The sequence below is a fragment of the Rousettus aegyptiacus genome, unplaced genomic scaffold, assembly GCF_014176215.1.
Source record: "Rousettus aegyptiacus isolate mRouAeg1 unplaced genomic scaffold, mRouAeg1.p scaffold_m13_p_7, whole genome shotgun sequence".
NCBI classification, from domain to species: Eukaryota; Metazoa; Chordata; class Mammalia; order Chiroptera; family Pteropodidae; genus Rousettus; species Rousettus aegyptiacus.
The window spans coordinates 18,131,171-18,144,522 of record NW_023416310.1 but is presented as its reverse complement, the minus strand read 5'-3'; the positions used below and the strand labels follow the sequence as shown (position 1 = coordinate 18,144,522).

Genomic DNA, 13,352 nt, shown 5'->3' with positions numbered 1-13,352 from the left:
CCTATATTCTTGTAAGGATACTTGAGTTTTTCCATTTTCTTTCTTTGTTAGTGTTTCAGTCTATATATTTTTGTATTTCTATGGATTAAAGTTCTAGAAGTAGAATCGGTGTGTTAAAGTGAAAATTCTGTGTTACTTACTATTATCCCTCTTGTAGTAAGAGGGATAAACTGAATAAGAACTTTTTACATAATATGTAGTAGTGAATAGTGAATATTTTTTGGCTAACTGCTCAGAATCCATTCCCTTTCTTCCCCACTCCCCGCTTATTTATGATTTTCCCTTGAGGAACCAGTCCTCTCCCATTGCATAGCAGGCACACAATTTAGGTGGGATTAACTACCACCAGGTCACATCCTTGTCATTGTTTAGGGATAAGCAGTAAATCCAGGTCTGCGTCAGTCCACATAAGCATCCACCTTATCAAAATAATTCATTCAAATTGGCAGATCAAAGTTCAGACTTTTGGTCCATCAGTAGAACTATGAGAAGTAATGCTTTCTCTCCTCGAATGTGAAAAAGAAAGCATGTAGCCTGAATACTAGCAATCACCTCTCTCTTGAGAAAAGCAGACTGAGGACTGAAGAGAATTGTACACAGGAGGGATGAAGGGAGAAAACTGCAGAGAAATCATATGGGAGTCATGACTAAACCTTGCCTGATGTCCACCTTACTACTGAGTTTTTCAGCTGTTAGCCAGAAAGCCTCCTTTATTGTTTGACAAGTTTGAGTTGGGAACCAAAAGCATACTAACCAATATATTTGTCCTCTATTTATGTACAGCTAGGAGGATAACCTTTGGAATTAGATAGATCTGGGTTAAGATTTCCGCTAGCCATATAATTACTTATGTAACATTATGTGATAATTTTTCTGAAATCTATTTTATCATCAAGAAAGAGATAAAATTATCTTATTTTATGGGGGTAATCCTAATTACCTTACAAGGGTATTAGAGTGTTATATGATGGAATAAGTAAATCACTTTGCAGGGTACCTCAACATAGTTGGACTTCTAATTCAGTTTTTTTTTTTCTGTACTCTCTCACATGTGAATGCATTATCAATGCATTCTGATATTATAAAGAAAACATTTTAAAATAATCTCGTATTAAAATTACGAGACTATCCATTTCTATTTTATTGCCCAAGTTTATCTTTAAGAAGACAAATGGTTTGAACATAAATTAACGTGGAATGGCTTGGGACGTTTTAAAATTAAAAAATATCAAAGTTATATATTGTACCTAATAACCCATGACCTATTTGTAAATATAAATTTAAGTTATTTGGAATCTAAAAAGGAAACAAAGCATAAAATCAACTTTTAAAAATTGAAAATCATTTAATAAAGTTTAGAAAAAAATTGAAATATGACCCATTATGAGAAATGGCAGAATAATTGACAATTTTGAAAGTGGAAATGATAGTAAGGTGAGCTTTTTCTTCTTTATTACTCTCATTGCTGAAATCATGTCTGTATCATAAAAATCAGAACACACTTATATTGTCTTAAAAAGCACTTGGACACCTGAAACTAATGTAACTAACATTGTATACCAGCTATACTTAAATTACCCCCTGTACCTCCTCCCCAGAACCCCCCTGCCCCCCAAAAAGTGAAGAAACCAGGTTTTAATATTTATATATTCCCAAATCAAGTGTTTCCTCTACTACACATATTGTATTATTCTTAAATAAGTATTGCCTAATAGGTTAATGTTTTATAAATGGAATTTGCACCAAATCTGTACAAAGGAAGTTAAGTACAGTAGTTTTTCTTTATTATTCTAAGTTCTAGAATTCTAGTTCTAGAATCTATAATTATTATCTCCCTAAAATCCCAAGGCAGAAAGTTGAGAGTAGAACTTTGGTGCAAGTGCTTGCTTTCTCATATAGTCACTCCTTTTGAAAGTATTTTTATTGAATATAAGGAAGAAAAAAAGTACAAAGATGAATATAATTTCTTTGCCTTTGAAAAGCTCAAAATCTAATTGTGTTAAAATAAACAAAATGTAGGGAAGAATATAATAGAAACAGAGAGGAGTCCTGAACAAAGTTTGATACGTCCAAATGAGAGTTAAATGTTCTTCTCATTCTTTTATTACTCTCTAAATAGTACACATTATTGCAAATTTCTGTCATAATCATAGTTATCCTCTTTAGAATCTTTAATTCATATCAAAACAGCATTCTGCAGTATCTTCAGTTACTTTATATTTCCTATTACTTTCTTGCTAATTTATATCATTTCTAGCTGTCAATTTTTTCTGCCCATCTTTCTGCTGCTATGCCTTGTTCTTTCAATCCTTCTATTAATAAAGTGTCAATGTAAAAACTTTGGTGAATTTTTTTTGTAAACCACCCTAGTAATCATCTAGATTGAGAGAAACCTGCTTGATGGTTCATTGTTCTGTGCTGCTGCTTTCAGTAATCATTTTTATATTGTCCTTTTCCCCCAGAAGTGTCAATGTATATATTAATATCCAACTTTGACTATGGGTCAACTCAATTAGTGTTGTGTACCTACACTGTGTGAAGTACAAAGATATAAAAGACAAGGTCTCTGCCCTGAAGGAGCTCAGTCTAACTTCCTACCTGACTAAAATTGGCGGTACTAAGAAAATGTAAATTAACAGGTCTCAGTCACATTATGGAATTTGTATTGAGTATATATTGGGAAATGCATGGACATATGATAACATAACAATGCACATTAACTATTCTTTTAAGTTTCCCAATTATTCTCTGGCCTTATTTGCTGTTATTTCCCACTCCTGAAAAGCATTTAATCTTGAGTTAATAAGTGTTCTAGTCAATTTCTATATCCTGTACATATGTATCCACATCTTTGCATCAGTCTTACAAGAAAAATCTTCAAATGTGCCATATGATAGCTGTCAATCACAATATTATTCAGACATACATCATAAAACTTAAAAAAAAAATACCCACAAGTCTAGCTCCTAAACAAATTTTATTTACTTTAGATCTTTATTCACACAATTTTTAAAGCAGCAAAATGCAGTTGTAGTCTACCTTTTTAAAAAAACTTAATGTTATAATCATAAATTCTTCCATATTTCTAGAATCATGACTTAATGGCTTATCATGTCGATATGACATAATTTAGTGTCAAATAGTTGACATGAAGTTTTCAAATTATCATATTATAAAGTGCAACTACAAATGGGATTATTGAATCAAAGACAGGAACTTTAATGACTGTACCACTTATATTTACATGAAAATAATTATATTAAAATTAAAAATCTGATTTACTAGAGACTGTTTTGTATTTGAAATTGTGAGTAGGAGGCAAATTATCCTTTGCATTTTTTACAAATACAATAGTATCAATAGTATCACGGTTTGGAAAGCCAGTTGCATATTTCTAATCTTGATACAAACGTAACATTAACATTGCATATTCACAGATTTAAGGATTTAAGCTTACTACGAAATCCCCAAACACTGCTTCTTCTCCCATCTTTGGCTTTAGAGTAAAACCTGACATTTTCCTGTAGACTGCTGAGCTTGAGTCTGAGATTTTCTGGTAAGAACTACCTAGCAAGCGGTTTCGGTTCCGCGAGGAAGAGCTTCGGTAGAAGCTTTCAGGCAGCTCTGAGATCTGGCCGGGCCGAACCTCTGTCAGCCGAGCTAGTCACTGGGTCTGCAGCTGGCGTGGTGCTCGCCATGGCTGGGCCGATCGAGGAGTGTTTTTCTCTAAGCCCAGGTGGCCTGACCTCACCCAGAACCCTGCGAACCGCAGAGAGGAAGTTAGACTCAGGACGGATCAGAATCCCTCCATACCACAGGCCTGCCGGGGAGTTGTGCGCAAGCGCGCAGTCGTGCGACATCCGTCACTTACGGCGGAAGCGGTTTGTGCTGGGAGTTGGTGGCGCGGTGTAGGGCTCCTAGGAACGGACGGACGCCTCGGGCGCGGGTAATCAGCTCCCTTTTCCCCTCCCCCCACTTCTTGTAGGTTCTCGGGATCGTGGAGCTTCCGGACCTGATGCGGGCGCGGGATGGTGGACTGTCCCATCCTGCTTCTCCACAGCTTAGAGTGCTCCAGCGCCCAGGTGGGGGTGAGGGGCGGGGTCGGGGGCTAGGCTGGCCTCCATCCTGCCGTCTTAGTGCTGAAATCTCCTTGGTAACTCACGGTTCTTGTTTTCCAAGACTTGTATCCGGGGACTGTGACTTGCTGGGTCCGCCATGGAGCCAGAGCAGATGCTGGAGGGACAGACGCAGGTACCAGGAGGCCCTGGATTCAGGGTGGCGGTATGCAGTGAGAAAAGGTGGCTGATGTTTCTGTGACCTGTGTTTTGTTTTCTAGGTTACAGAAAATCCTCACTCTGAGTACGGTCTCACAGATAATGTCGAGGTAACTCGCCTAGTTCTTACGCCGTTTCTGTGCGTCTCTTAAGAGCAAGAGAAAACTTGGGATCCATTTTTACCAAATTACTTTGCATAAGGGAAAACTTTGTTATCATGAACCAAATAGTATCAAATTATGGGTAGCTTGTTTTATTTGCGGTACTAGCACTTCGAGATACACACGTACAAATTAGTTTTGAGTCAAGGGGTTGAACTTCTGAAAATGATATAGAGAAACATTACGAATGGAGACTCTCAGAATCGTTTTGCTTGGTAGCTATGGATGCATCCGTTGGGATATTGCTTTGGAAAAACCACACATTAAAATTAGGAAACCCATTGTCTTTGTAGCAGAATCAACATTTAATGTTGATTTCTTTGCACAGTTCAGTAGTCAGGTGCCATTGGAAGCTATAACGTACAAGGTAGAACTTTTTGGAACGAATGAATTAACCAGAACTGGGTGGAATTGGTTAGGAAAATAGAGGCTTCCTGAAGGAGATGTGTGCATTGTACTACAAAAAGAAAGACTACTGGTGATTAATTTTGGATAAATGAGGGCAGGAGCGTTTTTAAAATACAATAAATCATATTGCTGATCTTGACGAACAGCTAGGGTTTGCTGGTATGTGGAGTGACTACTCTTGTCTATCAAAATGCTAGGAATGTTTATTGCTTTGATATCGGTATTAGGAAGAGAATCCATCTCTTCATAATGCAATTTTTAGTTGACCTGCTACTTTGCTGAATCAGGTGTTCTAGTCATTTAAGACACTTATTTTTAGGCGTTAGCAGTCTTTTCTTGATGGTGCTTGTGTATGAAGCCAGAGTCATGGTTTTGTAGAGCTGTAGTACCCAAATGCTTTTGCTCAAACCCTCAGACTAATTTTCATGGGAACATGAGAAAAAAATTAGGAGAGTGGAGCGAGTGTTTAACAGTGTTACATTATTTGGCTATTTGGCATTGCTCTTCCTGCTATAATTTTAAAATGCCTGTTACTTTGTGAATTAATGATGATAGTAAAATAACAATTGTTTATTTGTAAGTTTTTATTTGGCAAAATAGAATTAACAATCCTATGTTGGTTTCTTTATTCATTGTATTATTTTATTTGTAATTTTGCTTTTTTTTTATAAATCTATCTGAAAGTCTGGAAACCAGTATTGTACAGCTGCTGCTGCTTTTTCTCTTATGATTACATTTTATTTCCTTTATTGGCTTATTAGTTACAATTTTTTAGGTGGTTGCTTTAAGGTTTATAGTATGCAAGTTGAACTTGTCTGGTGGTGGTATTGTATCTTTTCACGTATAGTATAAGAACCTTAAAACAGTAATCTACCGTTTCCTCCTTCCTGGCCTTTATACTATTGCTATCATATATTTTACTTCTACATATGTTCTAAACCCCGTAGTTCATTAGTTTTACTTTTTTTAAAAAAGTCAGGTTTTTAAAAATATATTTAAACAACAATAAAAAGGAGTGTTTCACATTTACTCACATTTATTTACCATTTCTGGGCTCTTCATTTTGTAGATCCAGACTTCCATCTATTATCATTTTCCTTCCACCTTAAGAACTTCCTTTAACATTTATTGTGCAGTTTTGTTGGCAAGGAATTCTTTAAGCTTCTGAATGTCTGAAAAGGTCATTTGTTTTGTCTTTGTTTTTGAAATATTTTTGCTGGGTGTAGATTTGCTCCACTGTCTTCTGGCTGACATTGTTTCTGATAAGAATCTTTGCTTCTTCATACTTAATGTCTTTTCTCTAGGTATTTTAAAATTTTTATTATAGGTTTTAAATAATTTGATTATAATGTAGATTGGTATACTTTAAAAAATTTTTTACATTTCTCGTGCTTAGGATTTGTTATGTTTTTTTGTGTCTGTGGGTTTAGAGTTTTCATTCAGTTTAAAAATATTTCAGCCATTATTGATTACTTAAAATATTTTCAATTTTTTTTGGTGTAATTTATTTGTGCTTTCTTCTATCTCGTGGAACATATGGACTACCTTATAGCTTAATGGCACTGCCTATTCTGCCATTTGTATCGTTTGTTTCTGTGGATTGATTTTTCTCCTCATTCTGGGTAATATTTTCCTGCTTCTTTGTCGCCTGGCAATGTTATTGTAAGCTGGACATGGTGAATTTTATCTTTTTGGATACTGGTTATTTTTGTATTCCTTCTTGAACATTTTCGAGCTTTGTTCTAAGACATAGTTGAAACGATTTGATCCTTTCGAGGTTGGTGCTGTGTTAAATGGGACCAGACCAGCCTTTACTGTGCCTCTTCCTCCTCTTGCATATTCTACCCATTGCTTTATGCATCATGAGGTTTCTCCATTTTGGGTCACAGGAACATAAACTACTCCTGCCCTTGTGTGAGCGCCAGGTGTTGTGCCTCCTGTTCCTTCCAGGTGGATTTTTCTGTGGTCTTGGGTAGATCCCTTACACCCCTGCACTGATTAAGTACTCACCAGAAGACTGGAGGGCAGTCTCTCCTCTCCATTCAGCTCAGTTTTCTGCAGTACTCTTGTCCTGCAAATTCTAAATATGTTGGTCTCTCTGAATTTTCAGCGGTCTCCTGAACTAACTCTGAGATGGCCGAACTCTGCTTCGGTTCCCTCTCCCTGCATTGCATCCTCCTGTAAGTTCCCCAGGCAGGAAGCAGTAAGCTGGGCCAATTGTAGGGCTCACCTCATTTTTTTCTTTTTGTGATCACTTTTCTACACTGTTAACAGCTTATTATTTACTTTTTTTTTGGTAGTAATTTGGTTATATTTTTTTAGATGAATTCAGGATTTTGACTTAACTAAAATTAAGCATGGCAATTTAGCATAGAGTGTCCAGTAAATATTTGAATGAAACAAGTGACGATTTGGTCACAGAGTTTATTATAGGATCTATAGGAGTTGTTTAGGCATTGCTATTATTGAAGGCATTGGAATATCGTATAACTGACTAGTTTTTGTCATAGGTATTATCCGTTGAAATTTACTGATGATCAATAAGTAATCTATGGGTGAATAAGTTGCTATTTTATACATTAATTAGGTATAGAAAATTATTTTCTTATTAAGTCCCAAAATTATATTGAAAAATCATAAGCAAAACTAGAATAGTTGCCTGACGTAGTTGTGGGAAGTGTCTTTCGAAGCCATGGTATATATAGTTGGTATGTGATTAAAGTTTTTCTCACATTTTACAACATAAATCTAAAAAAAAAATGGATTTTTTTTTTTTTTTATTGATTCATTAGTATTCAGTTTGAGTATGTTTGGAGCAAAAGTTCATTTCAATTGAGGTGCTCTTAATAGTGTTTTGTGTTTTAGATAGCCACTTATTTCTAAATTTCTAAAATGGTAGACTTTCAAAAGAAAATCTTTTGATGCTCTGGATGTCAGATAAATCTGTGTGAAAGGCTCAAAATTTGGGAGCTTTTAGGAGTAGAAAGTATAAGTCATTGTTTCCTAAACATCATTTGAGTATCACATTAATCATCTTTTCCCTATTAGTCATTTTCCCTGTTTTTTGGCTGTTACTTACTTAATATTTTTTTAAAAATCTATTCACTTTTTAAAATCATGGATGCATCTTTTTCAAAAACATAAGTGGAAAAAGCATTCTCATTGTGAAAGAAGGTAACTTTAAAAGTGAAAACAGTGACTGCTAAACAGTGGTAATAAATTTTAGCTGGATTCTATTGCCAGTGGGAGGCTGAAGCTTGCTCTTTCCAAGAAGGGAGTTTTGCAAGTGTTACAGAAGTGTTAATAATATGTTAGTACTATACTGAGACTTTGTCCTTGATATTCTCTGTGATGAAAGAATTGAAACAGGACTAGCTTTTTCTCACTGTGATTCAGTGCTACTTAGTGTTATGTCCAGGTTTTTTGAAGCACATTTTAAGAAGATATTCTTATGAAAAGAAGAAAAAAGACTTTTTTCCCTAAAAAACCAAAGGAAAGAGAGGAAAAGTAAGATCTGGAAATATGACATTAAAAGAGGTTATGGTGCCTTCAGAGAGAAGAGTGAATGAAATTTAGAGATGAGTCTTGATTTTACTTTAGAGAGATTTGCAGTTCAATACCAGTTTTCTAGTCATTGACTGTATTTTTCTGTTAATGTCATGTGTCCATTAATTTTTGTTTAGCACTTAAAACAATCTAGTTATTTGTAATATTTGTGCATGTTTTTGAATTTACTAGAGGATAGTAGAAAATGAGAAGATTAATGCAGAAAAATCATCAAAACAGAAAGTGGATCTCCAGTCTTTGCCCACTCGTGCCTACCTGGATCAGACAGTTGTGCCTATCTTATTACAGGGACTTGCTGTGCTTGCAAAGGAAAGGTAAGATAATAATGTTTGTAAACAAGGAGTTACTGGAGAAAGCAAAATAAAGACCTCCCTAATTGAAAAGTCATTTGTTGTATATAGTTTTTTCTCTATATTAAAAGAATTTATGGATATTAAAGATTTTTTTTTTGTCAGCCATAATCTCAATTCAGACACTTATTTTTTTCTACTAGTCTTAGATCATATGCATATTTATAAAGAATTGCGATCATGGTATTCATGTAATTTTATATCTCCTTTTTACTTAATAATATAACATAAAACTTTTCCTATATCTCTGTATAGCTTTCATGATTATAATTTAAATTATAATAATACCACAGTTAACTTAGCCATTCTCTCTCATTGTTGAACATTTAGGTCCAACTTCCTTGTGATTATAGGTTTATTTGTTTTCATGCCTCTTTTATTATTGTTTAATTACTTCGTTAAGATAAATTCCCAAGAATTGGTTTGCTAGTTCCAAGGACGTCACTATTTTTATGGTGTTTGCCACATAGTATCATATTTATGTCTAAAGTTTATTCTTAAAATTTTTCCAATGTTACTATAGCCTCACTAGCGTGAGTGGTTTTTTTTCCCCAGCATGAGTGTTATAAACATTTTTTCACCAAGTTGTTTTAATTTACATTTCTTTATTAACAAGATTATGGTTTTTGTCTTTTCTGTATATGTTTTCCCCTAGTGATTCTACCTAAATTCTTTTTGTGTAAACAAATCTACTAGAAATTTTTTATGTTACATTAGCATTTATTAGGTGTGGATTATGTTTTATTCAAAGAATAACACTATAGCAAACTGATATAACTTGATAAGAAACTTAATGGAAATATATCTTACAGTAAGGTTGTATTATTGATTTAGAATAGATATATTTGTTATGTAAAATTATATGATAAACATTAAATATTTGTTTTAGGTTATATTTATAAAATAGGATTTATTTGTGACTGCAGTATGTCTTGGCTCTACTTCTGACAGTTGAAATATGATCATCTATATGTATTTTTTCTTTCTTTAAAGAAGGCTAGTGTATTAGAATATCTAAATATTACTTTACATGCTACAGGAAAAAATTTGGAGTCATTTTTAAGTAACATGTTATTAGTAAATACAATTTTTAAGTATATGACTTATTAAATTAATTTTGAAAAATGTTGTCTATGTCTAGCAAGTTCAAAAGGTTGTTTAAAGGGCTAACGGAATGTTCTGAGATCATTATAAGTCCCTTTTCAGTATACCTTTGTCTTATAGGGTTTAAATAAATGTTCTCCCACTTTTCATTTTTGGACTTGTATATGCAGCAAGAATAATTTATGTAAAAGTGATATGTGTGAAATAATATCCCTCGATTTTAAAATATGTTTAAATTCTTAGGTGTGTTGTGTTGTGGCTATATTACAACTGTTATCGATTTAAATTATTTGAAGAAAAAGAGAAGTGACTTCTTAAAAAGAAACAAAGCAGACCTTACTCGTTTAAGTGAATATTGATTGCTTCCTTTGATTTGTCATTTGGGGAGTTCACCTATAAGTCTCGGTTATATCAACTACAGCCATTATCTTGCATTGTTTTTGTATTCCTATTGAAGGATAATATAGAAAATTAAGCATACCACAAGTGTATGGCTTGATGACTTTTGAGAAACCAAACATATCTATGTAACCTGCACTCAAATCAAGAAACTGAGTACTCCCAGCACCTAAGAAGCCTCATGTGCGGTCCCTTCAAGTCATTATTCCCTTGGGGTAATCATCACTCCATTTTCAGTACATTTTTTGAAACTTGCGTTTTGAATTGAGTTCATTACTAGATTTCCACCATACAAAAATTTCAGTCTCTTTACATTTTTGGGTAACCTACTTGACTATCTTATTTACTATATTTACTACAATGGCCTTTGAGTGTAAAAAGAAAATGAAACTTTACAAGACGTGTTGTCATTATGGAACAATACATTAAAATGAACACATCTAGAACATAATTTCTAAATTTTGGATTTCTTTTCCCTTACAGACCACCAAATCCTATTGAATTTCTAGCATCATATCTTTTAAAAAACAAGGCACAGTTTGAAGATCGAAACTGACTTATTGGGAAGAACAGAAAATTTTGGTTTCTACTGTAGATTTACATGATTAAGAGGCAGCTTTTGTTGCCATGATTCCCCTCCTCCCCCACCTTTTGGAAGTATAAGAACCTTCAGGACAACTTAGTACCAGAGTTACTGAAGAAAACATATTTCACTTATTTTGGTTTAATCACCATACTTATTTAATGAGTATATCCTGTGCAATTTTTTCTCAGATTGTCTTTAACTTTGTTTTTAAAATGAACTTCAAAATAAACTGTTAAAATGTTATTTTAAAGTAGTTTTTGTTTTATATGACAAATAAGTGGTTTATTTTTGTGAATTGCTTCTTGTGTCTTCGAATGCCACAGTTTTACAACAGTGTGAAAATACATCAGAATCAAGTATTTTATATATATATATATAAATCTCAGGTTTCTTCATTGTTGTCCTACCTCTTCAAGGGTGGAATCTGGGTATCTTCAGGTTTAACAACCATCACAGGTGATTCTAATGCACAGTAAAGTTGGAGTACTAGTATAAGCACCACAGATAGTGTATAATACTCTCTCATGTTGTTATTGTTTATGGTGATAATGTAATAATAGCTATCATTGCAGTTGTATGTGTTAGGTACAGTATTATTTTACTCAGATTATCTCTAATATAACAACTCTGCAAAGTAGATATTGTTATTCACATTTTGCAGATGAGGAAACAGATTTGGAGAGGTTTAAGTGACTTGCTCAAGACCACACTGCTGGTAAGTGAATGGGCATTCAAACCCACTTCACCAATGTGTTGCTTATAGCTAAGTGAGAAGTGCTCGTACTAGTTAACATCATTGCTTCTTTTTGCAATAAAAATACAGCAGTCCTTTTTTTGGAGGGGTCTATTCATTTTGTCCTGCATGAAGAAATTGACATAATGCACTAAGAAAAGAGTAAATTGTCTGAAGAGAGCCAGGCAGGAAAAATATTTATTAGAGCAGTAATTATCAACTGGAAGTGATTTGTTCCCCTCTCCCCAGAGGACATTTAGCTATGTCTAGAAACATTTTGGTTGTCACACCGGAGTTAGGTGCAGTTCTACTGGAATCTAGTTGGGTAATGGCCAGGGATGCTGCTAAATATCTTATAATGAATGCACTGGATAGCCTGTGTGCCCTACTTCTCCCTTAGAATTATCCAACTCAAAATGTCAGTAGTGCTAAGGTTGAGACACCCTGCTTTGGAAGCATATTAAAGACTTGTGTCCAAGCTGAACACATAAAGACAAAGTTAGAAATTTAATGCTGATAAGGTATGTCTTATAGTTTTCCTTAATATAGGAAAGATTTCAATAGGAGTGACTCTTATAGGTAGGTGTTATGGTTTCCATTTATATCTGTAGACCTATGTATTTCAATAGGAAGAACCTGGAAATGTTGGGATCTTCTACTTATTTAATAGTTTTCGCAAGCATCTCATCAAATTTATTTTGATTATTTGGCTAACTCATATGGTAATCTGTCCAAGTCTTTTTAGTGGTATGTTAATAGTTGAGTGAGTACAATTGGGTAATCTTTTATTAAAGCATTAATAATTTGAACAGTAGTTCTTCAGCAGTTTACATCGGAGCTACTTGGGGAACTTCTAATATGTAAATATACATGCATAAAATATGTAGAATGTATGTATATCATATGTAAGTATATATCTGGTCCTGATTCAATTGGGATAGAGCCCTGGCTTCTGAATTTGACAGAAACTAAGGCATTCTGATACACACTTCTGGCCACTCTAGTGTTCTATTGAATTATTATCTTTGAGATAAGATTTAAATTACTCAATCTTGATATTTTAGTAAGGGCTGAGAATATAGACATGTCTTGCTGGCAGTGCACATGACACTTAAAATATGCCAGACACCATGCTAAATAACTTTTGTGTAAATTGTCATTTAATCCTTAAAACCTTGTGAAGTAGGTTTAATTTTAATACTCATTTTTAGACGAGGGAAGTGAGATTTGGTAGATATGCTGAAGGTTACAGGGGAAGTTTGGGGCAAGATTCAAACCCAGCTTAATGCCGTATTGCCTCTCTTTTATGCTGTATTACACTCTGCGTTAATGTTCTCAAGTGGGCTTAAATTTTTTCTTCAGCTAAGGGATCAACCTGCCGAATGTGTGTATGGTAGAAGTCATCTGCTTATTAGATGAAAAAGTGAGTCACAATAGGAAATTACAAATGAACTGAGCTTTTTATAACTTTATTAACTTGGTAATGCAGTATTTTGATTTCAGTCTTTTCCCTGGGTATGAGTTCTTTGGAATTCTGTATCATGTTTTTCCACAAACCACTCCGATAATGTATGGTCTATTAATTTCAGTTTTAGATTTTTTGAAATTGGAGTAAGATTTTAGATGTTTAGGAAGTAATTTGTAGAATCCTATACATTTTTCATAATTTTTTTCCCCTGGCTTTTGTCATCTACCTCTTATTTGACAGTTGTTTTTATCGAGTCTTTCCAAAGCATTCCCCCTAATTTTTGTACAAACACCTTTTGTGTT

The 13,352-nt window shown here is 34.1% G+C and overlaps 1 protein-coding gene across 2 annotated transcripts; it reads left to right on the top strand.

The window, feature by feature from the left end:
* Window positions 1–3,846: 3,846 nt before the first annotated feature.
* DPY30 (dpy-30 histone methyltransferase complex regulatory subunit) lies at window positions 3,847–11,092 on the top strand. 2 transcript variants are annotated; one of them, XM_016136068.2, is made up of 5 exons: window positions 3,847–3,946; window positions 4,180–4,251; window positions 4,337–4,384; window positions 8,582–8,724; window positions 10,747–11,092. In XM_016136068.2, the coding sequence occupies exons 2-5, from the start codon at window positions 4,216–4,218 to the stop codon at window positions 10,817–10,819; spliced, it is 300 nt and encodes a 99-aa protein (XP_015991554.1). In that variant the 5' UTR covers window positions 3,847–3,946; window positions 4,180–4,215; the 3' UTR covers window positions 10,820–11,092. The 2 variants fall into 2 exon arrangements, with proteins under 2 accessions (XP_015991554.1, XP_015991555.1); XM_016136069.2 differs by having other exon boundaries at window positions 3,875–4,082.
* The last annotated feature ends 2,260 nt before the right edge of the window (window positions 11,093–13,352 follow it).

What these genes read in the sequence shown, in the direction of transcription:
- DPY30 (XM_016136068.2), top strand. Translation starts at nt 4,216, where the DNA reads ATGGAGCCAGAGCAGATGCTGGAGGGACAGACGCAG. An exon ending in TGCTGGAGGGACAGACGCAG is followed by an intron (nt 4,252 to 4,336) that starts GTACCAGGAGGC and finishes TTTGTTTTCTAG; the next exon opens with GTTACAGAAAATCCTCACTC. An exon ending in GTCTCACAGATAATGTCGAG is followed by an intron (nt 4,385 to 8,581) that starts GTAACTCGCCTA and finishes TGAATTTACTAG; the next exon opens with AGGATAGTAGAAAATGAGAA.